The sequence below is a fragment of the Zonotrichia leucophrys genome, chromosome 2 (assembly GCF_028769735.1).
Source record: "Zonotrichia leucophrys gambelii isolate GWCS_2022_RI chromosome 2, RI_Zleu_2.0, whole genome shotgun sequence".
NCBI lineage: Eukaryota > Metazoa > Chordata > Aves > Passeriformes > Passerellidae > Zonotrichia > Zonotrichia leucophrys.
The window spans coordinates 118,367,936-118,387,119 of NC_088171.1; the positions used below are offsets into that span (position 1 = coordinate 118,367,936).

General features: G+C 37.3%; 1 protein-coding gene across 3 annotated transcripts in view; it reads right to left on the reverse strand.

The window, feature by feature from the left end:
* Positions 1-1,421: 1,421 nt before the first annotated feature.
* PDE7A (phosphodiesterase 7A) overlaps positions 1,422-19,184 on the reverse strand; it is a 76,255-nt gene continuing 58,492 nt past the window's right edge. For all 3 annotated transcript variants that reach the window (XM_064706171.1, XM_064706170.1, XM_064706169.1), the window contains 10 exons: positions 17,400-17,551; positions 15,692-15,755; positions 13,284-13,379; positions 10,142-10,242; positions 7,982-8,113; positions 7,588-7,679; positions 6,829-6,973; positions 5,893-5,989; positions 4,827-4,907; positions 1,422-3,544 (listed from right to left, as the gene is read on the reverse strand). In XM_064706171.1, coding sequence (XP_064562241.1) covers positions 3,333-3,544; positions 4,827-4,907; positions 5,893-5,989; positions 6,829-6,973; positions 7,588-7,679; positions 7,982-8,113; positions 10,142-10,242; positions 13,284-13,379; positions 15,692-15,755; positions 17,400-17,551 — 1,172 coding nt within the window. In that variant the 3' untranslated portion in view covers positions 1,422-3,332. The remainder of the gene's footprint in view (positions 3,545-4,826; positions 4,908-5,892; positions 5,990-6,828; positions 6,974-7,587; positions 7,680-7,981; positions 8,114-10,141; positions 10,243-13,283; positions 13,380-15,691; positions 15,756-17,399; positions 17,552-19,184) is intronic.

Here is a 19,184-nt window from a genome sequence, read left to right on the forward strand (position 1 = left end):
GCATGCTGGTTAAACAAACAAACAAACAAATAAACAGTGGTTTTCATTTATGCCTCACCACAAGGATAGCAGGAAGGGACTTGCTGAACAGCCTCTCTGTCCCCTGGTACACTCAGCTCCTCTGGCAGCCCAGTTAAATCATTCACCTGTAGAATTCAAGATGTCACTTGCCTTGTTAAACCAGGCCAAAGCATGAGGATCATCCACACCAGACACTGCCCACCTGAACTGGGGTATCCAGCACCAGAAATGAGGTGAGCTTTAGCAGTGATGTAAAATTACTGCAAAAGAAATGTCATCTGTGCCAGAAACACTCATGTGCCATCAAATAACTTATCTTCCACTGTACTCAATGTGTATCTTTTTCCTTAAAATTGCACACAGTGCCACTGCCCATAGAAAAACACCTTGAGTGCTCAAACTAAGGCCACTCATGGAGGCTGGGCCCCCTTGGCCATGACCTGAGGCCGGTTTGTGTCTGTCTGTGTACAGAACAGTGCTGGGAGCAGATCTGTGAGCAGCTGGGGGGCCTGGCCCCTTCCCCAGCAGGGCTCTGGGCTCCAGGGGCTCCCAGGGGCTGTGGGACCCTCTCTCCTGTGCCTGGTGTGCATGGGCTCTCAGCTCTCGCATGAAATGCTGAAGCTGCAGGAATGGTAAAGTTCAGTGTGGATTTGTAGAGGGCACTCCCAGCCGGCATGGAAAAAACATTTGTCTTATTTCAAGTCCAATGAGAGGCACTTCCACATGCATGAAGAGGTGGGATTAGAAGCAGTCTTTCTACCAGTCTGGTAGAGAGACCCCTTTCCAGGAAGGGTGCCTTAGAATAAAACTACTCCTCCTCCTATTTTACATTTTGACAAGCTCTTCTGAGTCCTGTCAGAGCAAAGGACGGCAAGTTTGCACAATGTTAAAAATCACAGGCTGTTTATAAATACTATGTTGAAATACTCCATATACCTGTTTGTTATACTATTACTAATTTTCATTAAAATTAGGTATTAACATATGCCTGTAACAAGTCACAAAACTTAAAATGCAGTTGGTGCTCTTTAAACCAAGTTCTTTTTTTACAAATGTGTCACAGAAGGCATCATCAGACTCATCTTAGTTGTCATTTTGAAAACAGCTGCAAGTTTGGCACGTTTCATTGAGAAAAGTCCAAGAGGAATCAGTACTTTCCCACATTTAACCCAGTTAAGTCTGACTCTGTGCTCAGTTTCTCTCTGCTACATTACATACAGTTCTTACCTCTGTGTTCTCCCAGCTTTATGCACCCTTTGAAAGGCAGCCTGTCAAAAATGGCTCTTCTCTCCTGAAAATTACAACCAGAGCTCCTTGTCCCATCTGGTCCTTCTGTGTTGGAGTCAACATCAAGAACTTGCACTGACAGCGAAGGAAGGAAGTTCACGCAGGCTCAAAAGAATGGTTTCATTAGAAATTTATTTCTTTAAACATGGCCACTTTGAGATTAATGATACTACTTCAGGGAACATGAAAGAATAATAAACAGTTTTAGAAGGGAAACAATCAGGTAAGTCAGGATTTGCTTTTCAAACAGTAAAAGGCCAAGCTCCAAGAGGCAATAAATTTTGGCATATGAGGACTAGTATTTTCAAATCCAAAGTTGGCTTAGTTTTACAGTGGAAGCTGACTGCAACCTTAGCTACCTTTCCACAACGCTGGACTCAGTCATAACTTAAATGTACAGGAGCATAATGTGAAAAGATTTTGTTTTATTAATTAAAAGTTAACAGCAACAGGCACATATTAAAATGAATATGGCAAAGCCTTTACAAATGGCTTTACGCTGAAGCTCTCTTCCAAAAATGGCTGTTGCAACAAACTGTAAACAGAATTAATAAACAGTCTTTTACAATAATAACAGGGAAATACAAATGAACTAAAAGAAAGCACCAGTTTCTCAAACTAGATTACAGTTGTGCTTACTGTACTTAAAACAATGTAAAACAAATTACAAAAATGGAATGTTTTAAGTTTAAAATTAGTCCTTTAATTTTGTCCTAAAAAACATTTTCTCCTTTTCCCATCAAAAACCCATCAGTGGGTAATGTTTCAGTAGAGGGAGGAATACGTAAACAATGCACTTTTTTTTATTATTTTTTTTTCAAATCAAAAACAAATTTGGTCACTTAGCTTTGTGCATAGTTTAAGGCATCTGTAGCAATTTGTTACAGTTTCCTCCCCAGTGTGGCTGTTCATGAAATTGTCACATTCTAAAAGAATAAATTAAAAAAAAAAAAAGAAAAAGAAAAAATGTTGCCGTTCAAACCCTTCCCCCGAGCCCTCCCGCCCTCCCCCGTCCCAAACGTACTCACACACCCACACATACACACACGCTGCAGCGAAAGGGGCATTTGTACCCTTGTTCTGAAGGACACGCTTCCCATCCCACTTTATTTCAGATTGGCAAATACCCTGAGCTGATTATGGTGTTTAGACATTCCACCTTTTTCTTGCATGTGCAGTTCAAGTGTACAATAGTGAGAACAACATGCGATGTTCCCACTGCAGAATCGCAATGCAGTTCGGACGCTTCCCCCCCACCCCTTCCCTTCCCAGATTCAGAAGTGTTTTTTCGCTGTTAAAAAATTGCATTCCCATACAGCACTGGAGTAAAGCTTGGCTGTGCTCTATGATGAATGCTCAGTTCCCAGTGCACAAACAAAATTATGGCAAATGGGAGGCTTTTCTGGCATCCAAAGAAACAAGAGCTGCAGTCTCAAATTTGATCTTTTTCTTTTAAAAAAGCAAAAAACCCAAGTTAGTGGTTCCTTCACAGCCATGCGCAAAGGTTAAGTCTAGAACCGACAGTTTCAGAGTACATTTGTAAACATCGAGTCTTGCCAGAGGCAGCAGAGGATGGGCACTTCACATTTCCGTATTAAAACAGGGACTGAGTGGAAGGTATGCTTTGAACACATTTATGCAAGTCTTGCTAAATTCCAAGGGAGTGGAACAATCCATGTCAAGTCTTAGATTTGAAGACCGTATTCCAAATATCATGAGAAAAGCCAAGCCAGGGGGCACGGCGGCGCTTCCGTCCCGTTGCTCCGAGGCTCGGTCGCTGCTGTGCTTTGCATATTCGAGGTTCCGAACGACAACCAACTGAGGCGGGTGCATATTGCTCTATGTTCAGGTCTGGCGGCTTAAAAAAATTCTGGGTCAAATGGTCTGTGTCAAAGGAAAACTTGGAAATAAATAATGCTGGCATCATTTTACCATTCTACCAAAACCTTGGGCTGGCATGTGTCTCCTTGAATCCAACCGTGCGGATACCGAGGGAAGAGGCAGTTTTGTCATGGAGATTGAGGTCAGGACAATCGAGGTTCCTGAGGTAAAATGTCTGAGTCCATTTCCTCAAAAGTGGGGTCGACATCGTCACCGCTGCCCGACTGTTCCCTCTGCACTCCCTTCCAGCTTGCCTTGTTCAGTCCCAGGTGGCCAAGCATTGTCTGAGACAGCCTCGTGTTGGAAAAGCGGGCCCATTCCCCAAACAGTGGTTCCACTAAGTAAGTCATAAAGCCTTCAGAAACAAGCAAATAGAGGCAGATTAAATAAAAAAAACAATACAGAGAAAAAGTAAAATACTCAAACTAAATACTTTAAATAGCATTTAGTAGCAAACAATAAATGTGCATTTAAATACTCATTTAAATATTTTGGGCATCTTTACAAAAGAAAAAATCTCTCTAAATGTAAAAGATTTTACTAATCAGTCAGAAGAACACCAATACACTACATTACAAATTACCCTCTTTCTTTCACAGCAATGACCAAATGAAGACAAATACTGGACAATATGGAAGGGGAGAGAAATCTAAACATTAGCAACTAAGACAATTTAGAAAACCTGAAGTTCTAAAAGATTTTATAATTAATTGCCCTTCAGTGTGCCTGAATTATACTACACAGGGGAAAAAATAATATCTTGTTTTCACAATACTAGGGTGACTAAAAATACTTTAAAATACAAATTTTAGAAACTTTTTAAATAAGGCCACAAAACAATGCATTGATGTACTTCGTGTGTATGCACATGTTCATTTATTTGTAATGTCTGTTTACCTGAAGCAAAAAAATCAATGGTAAGATAGCCAAAACTGAGTCTTTTAATTAAAAAAGATTAATTCCTAGCATTCTAAATTAAACAGTGCAGTTGATTGAACATATCAGCTTTTGTGTCAATCTAAAGCACTAATTCATTCTGTGCTTGTTGTTAAATTTGTTTTTTTCTTTTACTGTGTTTTTAACTGAGTCCCACTTCACCTCCATAATCAACTTTTATTAAATTTACTATAAAAAGACATTTTACTATTTAAATCCAAGTAAGGTTAGCAAAAACTATTAATATAATGGCTATCCACCATTCTCCATCACATCTCTGCCCACCACCCTCCTTAAAGGCTGTATTTAAAGGGAATGCTGACATTCCAAAAAGCTAAACCCATCATGCCCAGCTGTGACAAGCTCACTGCAAAAGGCACCCAAGGCCACATGGCAAGGGGAAGGGACCCTCCTCTTCCCAAAACACCCTTCAGGTGAGGAAAGTTCTGGGCAGCAGTGGACAAGTCAGACAGCTGAACCTGCTCTGTGAGGAAACAGGGGCTCCAGGGCTGTCAGGGCAGCACCGTTCATAAACAATTCAAGAGAGGTTTATGTAACAAATAAAAATAGAATTGCTCTTTATAATAAAGTGCTGCCGCACACAGAGTATGTTCAGCCTCTAGGAAATGTATCCCAAAGGTGCTTTTTTTTCAAATTGCATGCTGAAAGAAATCTACTAGAATGAAGTGAATTGCAGTTACCAATCTGGATGTTGGCAATAGTTTCTGTCTGTCGGTCACAAAGTGGACTCACACCCAAATGATATTTTTTTTCGATATCACCTGAAGAAACAAAAGTATAATGCAACCATTAAATCATCAAGCCCCAACCAAATCAAACACTAACAGAAGTGAACTGTGAGTGTTGGCTAACAAGGATACTACCCTGCAGCTGGTGGACTGCATTTAGTTCTCTTCCCAACTCCCAAAAAAACAAGCAGATCTGTCAGACTAACAACTTACAACTACTGTATTTAAATACTTGGTATTTTTCATCAAACAGTAATTGCAGAAACCCCATAGAACCACAAGTTTCCTGAAGGATTAGCATCCTCTTTCCTGCAAAACCTACACTGTCACAGAAATGACAAATGAATCCCCCCTCAGCAATATGGAAGAGAATAGCTTAGCTTTCAGAAATTTCTCGCTAAAGGCAATTTGTGTTTCTGCTTCCCCATCACCTTTATCTAAGATTAAGTTTCACATGATTAGCACCAAATAAAGCAGTCTGTTCCCCATTTACCATATTCACGTGCAAATTAGCAGGTCTGAAGTCCATCAAACTACCCTTAATTTTATTATAAAACAATTTAATAACAATGGAGTAAATTCACTCCATTTGCCAATGAAAGGCTTTATTAACCGCTTACAGAAGTAGTCTAAACTACACAGTAACTAAAAATCTCCCTGGCTCTTACCTGCTTACCAACAGGCCTCACAGCTGAAGCTTAAATATTGAACATGATCAACATATTCCATAATTTGCTGAAACCACTAGGGCAATTTTAAAGTGGCCATAATTATTAATCTGCAGCACCTTTCAGCTGAAGGATGTATTGCATCAGCCATTCTAGGTTCAGATTCTAAGCAGATTCTCTGCTGAGTTTTAGTAACTCTGACCTTTTGCAGGAGACACAAACCATGGAAGTAAAAAAACTCCTATACTGTACGTCTCTGTTAGTGCAAAATATAAATGGACTAGGGCTCATGGACAGCCTCTCCACACGGAATACATGATATACTAACAGATACTTCTACTCTTACTTGCCTTGATGGAAGAACTCCTCCGTTACTTTCTCACTCCACTGCTTGCTCAGCTCCCATGTCCGACAGGGGTTACAAATATCTGCACACTTCAAAGCCATCTAACAAGTTAACACACAGTGTTAGATCATCTTGTCTTCAACTCAAGTGCCTGTAATTACTTAACTCTTGAGAGCAGATTATTTTAGGTTTTGTGAATAACAAACCTACCTACCCCTTCTGCTCCAAAGTTATGTTCTGTAATATTTAAAAAACACTCAGGGAATTGTGAGATCTCATGATCATCCCTGAGTAATATGGAAATTCAGTCAACTCAAAGTATTTCAGGACCACTATATTTAGTATACTCACTGGTACAGGAACCAAAAATAACTTCAGAAAAAGAAGCATCAAAGCAAGCAAGCCGTGGTTTCCATTTCTGGCTCTCATGCTTGTATTTTTAGCAATAGTTTGCACAAGACAGAACTTCTCATCTGTTTGTCCACTTTCTCTTATAGCCCACAATATGAACCTAGTAAGAAAATGCCTACAAACCTAAGAAGATTCTCAAGGCTTTTGTTTTTAAAGTTTGCTAAAGCTCACTAGCACAACTGCAAACTGATTCACAACAGCAATGTTTTCCTTCTCCAAAATATGTTCTGACAAAGCATTTCACAGTTCTGAGGCTGCAATGGAGTTGTTAGAAGAGCTAAACCTTCTCTTGGAAACACCTCGTTCAGCAGCTCCAAGTTATCAGACTTACCAAACACACAGCAGCACTTGGGAGAAGTGCTGGCTGTGGGAACTGAAGTGGAGGAACAACCTCTTTGTAATGGAACAGAAAGGCTACAAGACAGTTCTGCTCCATTTTGAAAGGAGGAGAAGGCCTGGCAGAAGCACTTAAAGTAAATTAGTTTTTCCACTAAAATGCTCTTTTCAAAAGTACGAGCAGTAAGATCACCTGTAAGATGAAGTGACGATGGTTTGCGTTCTCCAAACATAGATCTCCTCTATCCAAATGGGATCGGAACATGGACAGGTACTCGTTTTGTTGGCTGATGTCTGTGGCGAGAATGAGATCACCTATCTGGCTCTCCATCAGCTGCCTGAAATAACAAACATTCAGAAGCACATCATTTAAGAACAACAGTCATCACTAGATCTACATGGCATTTTATCATATTTATTAGTGTAGAAATACAAGCTTTATAATAAGAATTTTCACTGAACTGTTTGTTTTCTTTTCCTGAAAAATTCCTGCAACATTCACAGAAATATCAGAATATTTCATTGGCAGCTTTCAGAAAGACTAAAACAGTTTTTAGCTTTTTTTCTCCCCCTCCTTTTTTTTTTTTCCTTAAAAATGCACGAACTGATTGTCTCAAGATTATTTCTTGTCAAGAGTAGGTGAAGATGTTCTATTTTAAACTACAGTTGTGGTGGCAGAACGAGAAAAGACTGCCAAGTTTAGTCTGAACAGGTGCTTGACTACATGAATACACTCCTTCAATGTGCTTGCAATACATGTTATTTTCTGAGTATCACGTTGCACCATGAACTGCTCTACTCTACCAGCACAGTATCCAGGAATTCTTAAAATAGATCTCTATATTTTGTACTCAAAACTGCTGTGCAATAACTTATCTTGTTTTGCAGGGCTGTCTTAGCTGACAGATTGCTTCTATCTGAAACTAATCTATACTATGTGGTATAAACATACCTGTTTTCTAATGACATATGTGCAAATAAACCAGATTCTCTCAGCAACCCCACTGCCGATCTCCAGTGATGGTTCTCTAATACTGAGGTATTCTGTGAATTAAAATGGAATAACACATATCAGTAAATGCCCTTCCCTTAGGCTGAAGAGCTATATACAATTTGGCTGTGTTTTGGGGTTCGTGTTTTATTTTCTTCTCTTCTTTTTTGTTTTTCCCAGAGATTAAAACCCACAAATCCTGAATACTTACTTAATTTGCACATTTTTTATCCCAGTGACATGGAAACACTGTCTGCATTCCATCCTACCACTAGCTAAACACTTCACAATTTATACTCCTTTTCTATACTCCTCTCCAATCCTGTTTTAACAAAACAACTGATTTTATCCTTACCTTATATAAAGTCGCTAAATAATGATTTGTTTTAATTAGGAAAGGTTGGTTAACGCCTGGGTGATCCAAATCATGTGTGGCAGCTGCTATTAAACTAAGCAGGACATCCCATGGAGTTAAAGACTCAGAAAGCTGCAAGGCAAACCCAACAAATGTTAGTAATGCAATAAGGCCTTAGAAAAAGTGCATGAATGTTTTCAGTAATTAACAGCGAATAGAAATTTGGAGAAAATCTTGAAGACGTAAAACTAACATTCCACTGACTTTTCACAGTATTTCCCCCCAAAAGCTACAAAATTTCAGCAATGGTTTAAGCATTACTCTTTCTGAATGGCAAAGTCCACTCATAAAAAATGCCAGCACACAAAATCCTTTGTGTCTGGTAATGAAGCTTGATTCCTAACCAGACCCCATAAAAGCAGCAAATTCTTAAAATTAGCTCTCCCTCTCATTCACCAATTCCATTTGTGTCTATTCTGCTTTAAATTCATACTAAATTTTAAAAATCATGAAAGCCTTTCCTCCTAAGAAGAAGAAACTAATGCTCTGGAAGACTTGGAACTATTTAGAATGTATTTCTACTCTTATGCAAAATTGTATTTCAAGGTCTTACCAGGACCAGAACCAAACGAGGAAAATCTGCCACAAATAAATATTTTAAAAGACCATGTCAATTAACTCAGCATGCATCTACATGGACTTACTGTCACTGTTCACAGTGTTCCTTCTTGTGGTAGAGAGGCTTGAAAGTTTAAACTCAGTAACAAAGTCTAGTTTGCACTAAAACAGAGAGGACAGTTCTGCCCATACAGTACACTGAACTGTAGCTGCACATGTTACTAAAAATACCAAGCCTATTCTTGTATCTGAAGCTTTACAAAACTTCCATCACGAGTATTAAATAAAAAATGCTCCCAGCTTCCAAACTGAATGCCATAAAAAAGCTCATCCTGTACCAGCTCTGATCAGGCTCACTGCACCAATTGGTCTGAGAGCAGCACTGAGAAACTGAGTGGGAGGAGTGGGCAAAGAGCCTCTGAAAAAGGTTTTATGGAGCCAAAATTTACTTGTTTTTACCTCAGAAGCAGAACAAGGAGCTATTCAAGGGAATACCAGATTGGTGATAATCTGCATCAAGGTTGATAACTTTTCATCTAGCTACAGAGCACTACAGCTTTCAATTTAATACAGAAGGACAGGACTTCGCCCTGAAATTGCCCAAGACATCACTTGAAGCAGCCTGATACCAGTCTAAGTAGCAGAGGAACAACCAATAAATTAGTTTAGCTCCTTAAGGTCTGCCACTCTTCCCTTTCTTAAAAAGAAAGCCAAAGAGAACTCCTAATGTATTGCTATAACTGCATCTTGTAGAAGTAAACTGTTTAGTAACAGCAAAGATGAGCAAAGCAAGGGTAATGATAATTTATGGAAGAAGAAAACCACCCCAGATGACAAGTACACAGGTTTATTGTTGCCAGCTCTGACTCAGGCTGCAATTCTATATGAATGTCTTGGGGCACAGCACTATATTAAACAGCTGCAGCTTTAATTCCCTGCTCTAGTTCAGCAGGAAGTCACACAAAAGACAATGTCAGCTCAGAGGGGGAGAAAAAGAAAAGCACACTAAGTGTGAATTCACAGCCTCAGCAACAGGGAAGGCAAGGGAGAGTTCAGAAGTGTTTCTTGTTAGGTTCTTAGATTTCTTTACTTTTGATAAAACCTGCATGTGCATATACACATAGATATATGCATGCAGGTTCTTGTAAGGTCAATGACCTTACTGCTCTCTACAGCTGCCTGAAAAGAGGCTGTAGCCAGGGGGCTTGGCAGCTTCTCCCAGGTAACCAGTGAAAGTTGTGCCAGGGGAGGTTTAGGTTGGACATCAGGAACAATTCCTTCACTGAAAGGGTGATTAGAGATTGGTATGGGCTGTCCACAGTGCTGGAGTCACCGTCCCTGGAGGTGTTTAGGTGGATGTGGCACTCAGTGCCATGGTCTAGTAGACAAGGTGGTGTTTGGTCACAGGCTGGACTCCATCTCACAAGTCTTCTCCAGCCTAAATGATTCTGTGATATGTGCACACAATCCATTCATATGCATGTACACACAAACACATATTTCTGTGTGTATGAGTGATGTAAAAGTGAGAATGCTCCTTACCTTGGGCTCTTTTAAGTAACAGTGCATGGCCTGAGTCACATCAGCAGCATGAACTGCATTATGATAAGGATTTTGACTGTGATAATCTTCTTGAACCATAACTGCCGAAAAAAACCCAAATATCCAAATTTAAATAAAATGGCAATTTTTTCAAAGACCATTTTATATGCCTCTATTAGGCACAGAAATATGCAGTATCACAAGTTACATACAATAAAAACATCAGAGTCAATAAAGTGTCAGCTGAACCACAATGCAGCTGTAAGATTTTTATGCAAGTGTTTGCTAAAGGAAAGCAACTACATGTAAAGTCACCTCAGAGCAAAAATTAAACAACTTGAAATCAATACATAATCTGAGATACTCTGACTTTGAGAACTACCCAGGGAAGGCTGTCTTTGACAATCTGTCTGAATGGTGAGGCAACACTGAATATAAAATAAAAATTATGCTTTTTACCAAACCATTAGGATGACTTCATACCATGACCTGAAAACAAACAGGACTTTAGAGGAATTAAGCATTGCTTTCCCATCATATGAAGTGTTTTTCTTTCCCATTCAGGAAAGTGGTCATGGAAAACCACTTCTATATGTATTCTAGACATTTGCTCATACTTGGTACTCAGACAAATGTAAGCCCATATGCAATTTAGAAAAGAATCTCATTTAGATGCTGGTCTGACTAACTACACCTAGATTCAATAGTCTCTATTTAACTTCTTCTTTCCTCCATCTTCCTGACTGTCCTGGAAGATTACAGGCAGAATTCTTTGAAGGGCATTAACATTAGCTCAAGTACAGTGAATGAAAAACTATAATGTTAAAAAGGATTGAAGGGAAGAAGCACAGCAATCAAACTATATTCTAAAGTCTTGCCTACTGCCTCTAAAGTCTTGAGGTTTGCTTGGAAGAACTACACATTAGTTCTTCCAAGCAAACCTCAAAAGAACATTTTCCTGTCTGACTATAGTCTGTCAGTCACACCAAACAAACATGCCCACAAGCTCCTTTTCTACTCAATTTACAAGGCCAGAGAATCCATGTAATTGTGAATGTAATGTTACAGCATTACTGATGTGGTGTTTGTGAAAGCTAAGGTTCATGAAAAGTCAAAATACCGTCACCACCATGCCATCTCAATAGTACTCAATGGATAGGTGACAGATCATATGAAAAGTAATGAAAATCAATATAAATGGCTTTGGGCTTCATTAACCTGCAGTAGAACCCTCTCCCACCTATTCCTCACATCAAGTGCATGAATGCATATATCCCTGTCTTTCTTCTTAATTTTATTATGGCTTCATAGGCTGATCCAGCTACCTGAGCTTTACAATTTTCCTAATTTACTTATTTTATTAAAGCAGACCTAGGTCGACATTTTGATCACAGTTTGCCAGAATCAGAGTAGCACAACCACCCTGTTTTCAGGAATGCAGCACTTTGCATTTTCTCTCCCTGGTTTAGGTCTGGAATAAGAATCTGTAAAGACACAGTAAGAAGATGCAAATCTCCAAGCAGATCATGGAAATCAGTGAAAGACTCTGTGTGTGTGTGTATATGTATATGTACAGATATATATACACACACATACACAAAAAAAAAAGAGTTAAGATCCCATAGAGGACTAAAATCAAGACTTCTCTACTTAAAAAGATTTCAGTAGATTCTCATATAATGCGAATTTTGTGTAGCACTGGACCATTTGAGCTATCCTAGTCTTCTGGAATTTGATCTGCAGATTGCTATGGATTAAAGGAAACGGGAAGAATTGTGCTCATGGTAAGAAACTGTATTAGGAAGAAAATCCATTATAAAATCAAAGAACCTAGGACAGAACTTTTTACTGATATTAAGTAGAAGGCATTATCAAAAAGGGAAAGGTGTTGAATGTCAAATTTAGAATAAATTCTGTCTTCTTCAAAGTCAAATCTCATTCTAGTGGATTGTGACCTTGAATAGTCATATCTAGTTAGAACTCTCATCTTCTGATAAACAGTTAACTAAACCAGTAATTTCTACCTCATCTTTCAAGTATTATCATCTGCATAATGTCAACTAACCAGATTAGAAAGAAAAAACACATTCAGTTAGAACTTGAAAAGCCTAAAACCAGATTTCTATAATAATTTTCCTCCACTCCAAGATATCAGTTATTAAGGTCAGCTTATTAACATTCCTGAAACTGGAGAAAATTTCGTCTCCATGAACTGCAAAACAGAACTGATTTTTTTTAATTGAACAGAACTAAATTGGGAAAACAAAAACATTCTCTTACTTGAAAGAGGAGGAAAGACTTCCAAATGTGTTTGCTCCCCTGTTAAGTGACAAACTTTGTAACCACAGAATTGTTTTCTCTGAAACTGTGGAAAACTGCTGAAGGGGGCCAGAAACTTGTTTCTCCTGATCAGTTAAAAAAAATCATCCAATTTCACAAAATAAAAGATACTGTCTCAAAAGAACCAAAGAAAGGAGGTCTCAAACCAGCACCTGTCTATGTACTGGGATGCAGACAGCTCTGTCAAGTGAATGTAGCACTTGGTTTGAATATTCTACATTGCATTTACAATTATTTTCCAAGAAGCATTCCAGTGATACAGGCCCAGACATTAAATTAAAATTGTCCTGTACTCTGTCCAGGGAGAAACTATGTCCACAGTGCAATGCTTACTTATAGGAGAATTTGAGCAAGCAGGGGTAACACCAAACTGGCACAAAAACATATTTCTGATGTATTCCATACAGTTAGGAAACTGCATCAATGGAAAAAGCAAAGATCAATATAGAACTAAAAATCAGAACAAAGAAAGGAGCTGTCCAGCCTTTCCCAATACAAATGTCACACAATGTCACATATATTCCTGATTGTTTAATAGATACTAAATAGATACAATAAATAAAATATTTATCAGCTATGAAACTATTAAACTTCTTAATACTTATGTGGATTTAATGCAGAAAATTGTATACTCATAAAAACTTTGAGAGATCATCGCAATTAATGTAATTTAAATCACTGCACAATGTAGATTGCATCAGTACCCTTCAAACCTTATTGCTAAACTACAACCAGGACTTCAGTTAAGGTATAAAAATGCAGAAAAACATCAATATTCATCAAAATAAAAAGCTGTATTTACCCAAAAATCTACGAAGTTTCATCGTATCTAATTGGAAGTGTTCAATTAGTCCATGTAGATTAAACAGATGAAAGGTTAAGCTGACTAGACTGTTTCCTAAAAATAAGATGAAAATACTAATTCATTGGAAGCCATAAAATCAGTGACTCTTCCATAAGAAATGTATTATTTCAAACAAATTGGTCACAAAAATTATACATCCAACCGAACTTCTTTACACCAAGTCATGATATTCTACACCAATTCATAAATATTTAAACCTTACTACATAACAAGTTTCCATTAGCTGTCTCTAGTAACATTTAAATCTTACTACAGACAAATTTTCATTAGCTGTCTCTAGTAACCAGTGATTTTGCTTAATTCTAATGCATTCACCAACTGTCCAATGGCAGCTGATAGGAAGAAAATGTTACTGAACATTAAAAAACCTGTTTCAACATGCAAATCTATTATAATTATATTCCATTTTATAATTATATTTATGCAACATATCACAAACACATATACAAAATACAAATGCAATCAGGCAAAAAGAAAAGCTAGACAACTATTGATTAGAGGACATTGCAAATATGCTCTCTCATTTTCATAATATATTTTGCTGGACTTCTTATTTCACTTGGAACTCTACAAAAAATGTACACTCTTACAAGCTTATAATATATGTTATCTACTCATAGCTTCATTATAATCTTTTGCAGTGATAAAATAAGTAAAACTTTAAGAGCCACAGTCCACAATGTTTATTTTTTAATAGCTTGTCCATTATTTGCTCTGCAAATAATGTCATAGCTGAGAAACTTCATTTAGCATTACACAACCTAGCACAGACAAAAAATGAGGTACAAGAAGACACAAACTTCTTCTAAATCAAGTTTATTACTAGATTAGAATTAATGTATTCTCATGTCACATCCTCACAATGAAATAAATACGCAATTCTTGGAACAATTGCGTATTATTTACGGGGGAAATTCCTCCATAGGGGTTCATCCAGGGCAGCTCATCCAGCAGACTTTTATATAAAGCATTCTGCCCTTACAAACTTCCAAGAACAAGGCTGCCTGATCAAAATTATTTAATTAGGATGCAAAATGGATGGTGGTATTGTAAGGCTTCCACAATAGAAGCTCTTCTGGTAGTACTTTAAATGCACTTGAAAAATGCACATCTAAAAGGCAGAGAGGGCTTTTATGAGAAGGATGACTTCAGACTTCTCCCATTTGATAAACTAATCCAAAGAAGCTATGCTTACATGTTTACTTGTACACAGAGCTTTTTTTTATTCAGTTATATAAAGTTTATCATTATATATATAAGCATTCTATTTTTACAAGTCCTTGCTATTTTCGTTTTTTTCTATCCATCTTCTGTATTAAATGTAACTGTGAGGTTACTACTCTTACACTTGGTAAAGCCAAGCACCCCTTCAATGAAACAGAAGAGAAAAAGATCTTTTGGTGCCACATTCTCCTTTTTGAACTTAATTTCTTGTTCTGGCAACTTAAATTGCAACTTTGCTACCTACTCCACATGACTGGTGCAAAATCTGCAAGAGCTGCCCCTCCATTCTCTTCCCACACTGGCACAAATGTCACTGTGATATTGGACTTGCTCATCTCCTCCTTCCATTCTGTTCAAAACCCAGCTGCCATTGAGATTATAATGCAAAACTTCACCCTACCCACTGCAGCAGCCCTCCCTCCTCCTTCCCAGCACATTTACAGATCTCTTTTCTGCCTACAAATGAACAATACTTGGGTTTTGGTTTTTTTAACCAACTATTCCTGCAGTTCCTACTGCTATTTGTAATGGGCACACAGAAGTCACCAAAATGTTCTCTTCCTTTTTCTATGTTGTGCAAATGATGTGTACAGCAGACTCCCTCTGCTCAACTCCCAATTCTCCAGGTATTCTATGTCATAATTGTAATGGATTAACACCAACATGCCTCTTACAGCACTATAAAGTAATAGAACTATTCTATCTAACACTACATTTATCAGAAAAATACTTGGTCAATATAAATGACCTTTTGGACAGAACCATAAAAATCACCAGCACCTCATAATTGAAAAAAAGAAGTCAAAGATCATAAAATTATTTGTCAATTTGTATTCAAATTACTACTTCAAATTACTAAGAGAGAACAGCAACCTATAAAGTACATCAAGGGCCTCTTCTAAAAATCAATTATTAGTATCAGTACTGACAGTATCATTATTTTAATGGAGTGATCAGGCAAACTAGGACTCAGATTAAAAACTATTAAATCAATAAGTAGTACCTGAAGAAATCTGCACTTTTTAGCAAACAAACAATCACAAACAACACTGCAACATAAGTGCCATAGTTAAGTTATGCTAGAAGATAAAGCACAAATGAAATACCAAATGTAAACTCACCATTTGTCAGTCTATCAAAAAGAAAAATATCAAAATTCCAATTTCCAACCTTCTCCAGCATACACTGAAAAGAAACACAAAAGCTGTCATTTTTTAATCAGTATATGTCTATCTTCCTGTAGCTTGGAGGAGTATTTAAGATTTCAGAGACAGATCAAGTCTTTAGAATTTCTACATAAAAAATAGTAGTAAAAGAATAATTAAATTTGTTTGATAACTGAACAACATCACACATTTACAAATAAAAAGACTGGAGGGAAAAAACCAAACAATGAGTGCCTTGGCAGAACTGGTTGGAGATGCTCCTTTCAACCTTCCAGCAGTTTCTCAAAAGACAATTAAAAACAATTAGGTTCAAATCAGAAATAGTATGGCAGAATGACTCTGCATTCAGACTAGCAAATTAATCTCTGTGTAGTTGTTTACCTTTTCCTTTTTTTCCCTGCTTACAGAACAGTATCTTCATGATTCACTAGATATTTGAGGCATTGCATAAGCATTTTAATTTAAGAACCTGGCTTTTGACTTTTCACCCCACTCAACTAGCACATCTTTATCACAGCTGTTCCACACAAACTGCTCCTCCCACAATAGGAATGACCAAGAACAGCAAACAGTGCAAGAGGCCTCACCAGAGCTGAGCAGTCCCAATCTTTGCCTCCCTTACCTGTATCAGAAATACCTGTCCAGCACATTTTACAACAGTCCTGCCTTCTCCTATTCTCATTAGCTTGGTACAGCTGTTTTGTGACCTTATTATTGGTTCTAGCTTTTCTCTACCAGCTGCTAAAACTCTGCTATCAGAAGAAACAAAAGCATTAACAGTATATTTTTATTATTAAATTGCATGTACATTTTTAAGATCCATTCTCCAGGTTCTCCAATATCTTTGTACACAGCCTGATAATATTCAGCATGGATACATCCATTGTATTGCAAGTATATTGTTTTTCTGTGTCAGATGACAAAAGGCACTGCATGCAGCGACACAGCCTTTGGGATATTGAATAACCTGAATAACCTTTGCCTGTTTAATCCCCTTCAGCACTTTCCATCCTCTGAGGCAAATACAGCAGCCTTTCTATCCAGGTAGCTGCTCCCTCAGTACCAACTCTCTTCCCACTATCTGCTTTCCCTGCTTTAGTGCTGAACAAGTGTATTCTGTATATTGTATTTTCTTCTCTAGAAATGCCTACCAAAGAGAAAGTCAGTTTGACATAAGCATGTCCTGAGAAATCCATTTACTGCACTTTATTGAATTTAGGCAGTCACTCTTCCAGTTGTTCACTAGTGAGGTTAGACTAAAAATCAAAGGGAACAGTTGTCTAAATTGCTCCATTACATTTCTTAAATACAGATACATTTTCCTCTCTTCATTTTTTTATTTAATTATTCAAAGGCATCCTTAATTCACCAGTTATTTTAAAAAACCAACAAAACAAAAAAACATCAATGACAAAAACACTAGCAACATAAAAATTACCTGAGTAAACTTGTGGGCAGTAGAGGAGTTTGCTACAGACCATGAAATTTTATCTGGATTTCATTACAATATATACATATATGTATATAAACACATAAAAATACATACACAAAAAATGTGCTTAGAATTGGTGCTGGTTGCCCTTTTAGTATGTGATATAGTTATATATACTAGTAAGCATTTAGAAAAACATAATTTAAAAAAATAAAAAATCAAGCAACCAACCTTTGCTTGTCCATTATAATCATCATCTAAAATGTTTGAAGAATTTGGAACAGTGATACCACGGAAAAAACGGGAAGATCTCAGGTATCGCTGGAAACTAAGCAACCTTCTCACATTTCTTGCAGACACAGAGACTTCGATTTCAGAATTTGCTACAAAAAACAAGAAAATAAACACTCTCTCTAAAAAACCTTTATCAAAAAGACAAGTGCTCAGGGAAGTTTGGTATAAAGATAATGCCCTTTTTTGAGTATCAAACATTTCAGCACAAATACAGATATTTTTATTAGTACTAAATACAGAGCCACGGATTCGAAAAAAATGTTCTGTGTAAGCATCCTGTGAAGAAAAACAAATACTTAAATCATAGCTGCAACTCATCTTTTTAAGGAACTCTGTTATTGAAAGAACAAAAATATTATGGATATTGTTTAAAAACACACACAGTACTGCAAACAAATTCTTTTTGGAAAATTGGTGTCATGGATACACATCCAATGCACGTCCCTAACAAAGCACCTAAGATGACATATACACCAGCAAGAAAGTATCAGAAACTGAGTGTTGATACAGTAGATACAAGTAGGCTTTGAGCAAGTACAAATTACTTTTACACAATTTAGAGCTCAGAAAATCTCTTAACTCTACTATGCTGAAGTTTTAAACACACTCAAGTAATTTTGGTGCTTTTGCAAATAACTACACTCTTCTGCCAAACAATTATGACATTTATGTTCACAGCATATCTAATTCTGTTTCCCAGTACGGTGAAAACACAACAGAAAATTATTTCAGCCTCTTTCCAAAGATTAATCCAAATATTTTCCTTTACTTTTATTAGGTTAACTGAATTACGCAAATGACCAATACTAGTTTATGTCCAGTTCCATTTGATATACCTGAAGTGTTTAAAAAACCCCAGCATCAAACTACACAGAGCTACAGTTCCTTTGTAGCAAGCCAGATAATCGCATTTTGAATTACATTTGGCCAAACTCAGCCTTGACTTTCTTTTCAACAGTGCCCCCCAACAGCAGTTTTATATAACCAACAGGAAGCCAATAATCTTATCTTGATATTCACTCAACCTGCCTGAAATGACTCATGTTAAATAGTAAAGTTTTAAAGAGGTATTAAGTAAGGAAGTCAACACCAACATGCTATTTTTTAAAAATGCAGATAATAAAAAAACCATTATCACAAGTCTGTAGCACAGACCTCTTGTCCTTCCAAAAATGAGACATATTAGAAGTTGGTGAAGTAAGGAGTTATAACTTTTATTCTTAAAGTCAGTCTAAAACGTACACAGGAAGGTGTGGCCTTATTGACAATCTGAACTAAAAGTTCTCAGTGATTCCAGTGACAGCAGCTTAATTCTGCATAACATAAATCTTTATCCATTTTAATTCTTCTCCCTGCAGAAGTTCCAATTCGCTTACTGTTCTATGCCAGCTCATAGCAATTACATTAATATATTAATTCCCAAAATACACTAATAAAACACCTTTAAATAGAGCTGACAGTGGCATGATCATAGAATATCTAATCAAACACAGCACCATTCCCTACCAATGGTCTGTGTTTACAGAAATTCAACTGACACAACTGAATGTTCTTTCAGACATGCCTGAAACACTTCATCAGGACACTGAAGTTCAGGGCTAACACAGACATCTCCACATGAAGTATCCTTCTTCAAGCTATCATTCTCAAGGCCAGGGCTCTTCCTCTGAAGACACTGGTACCTATAATATATCCCAGGTGGCTTTTTATTAAGTAAACAGA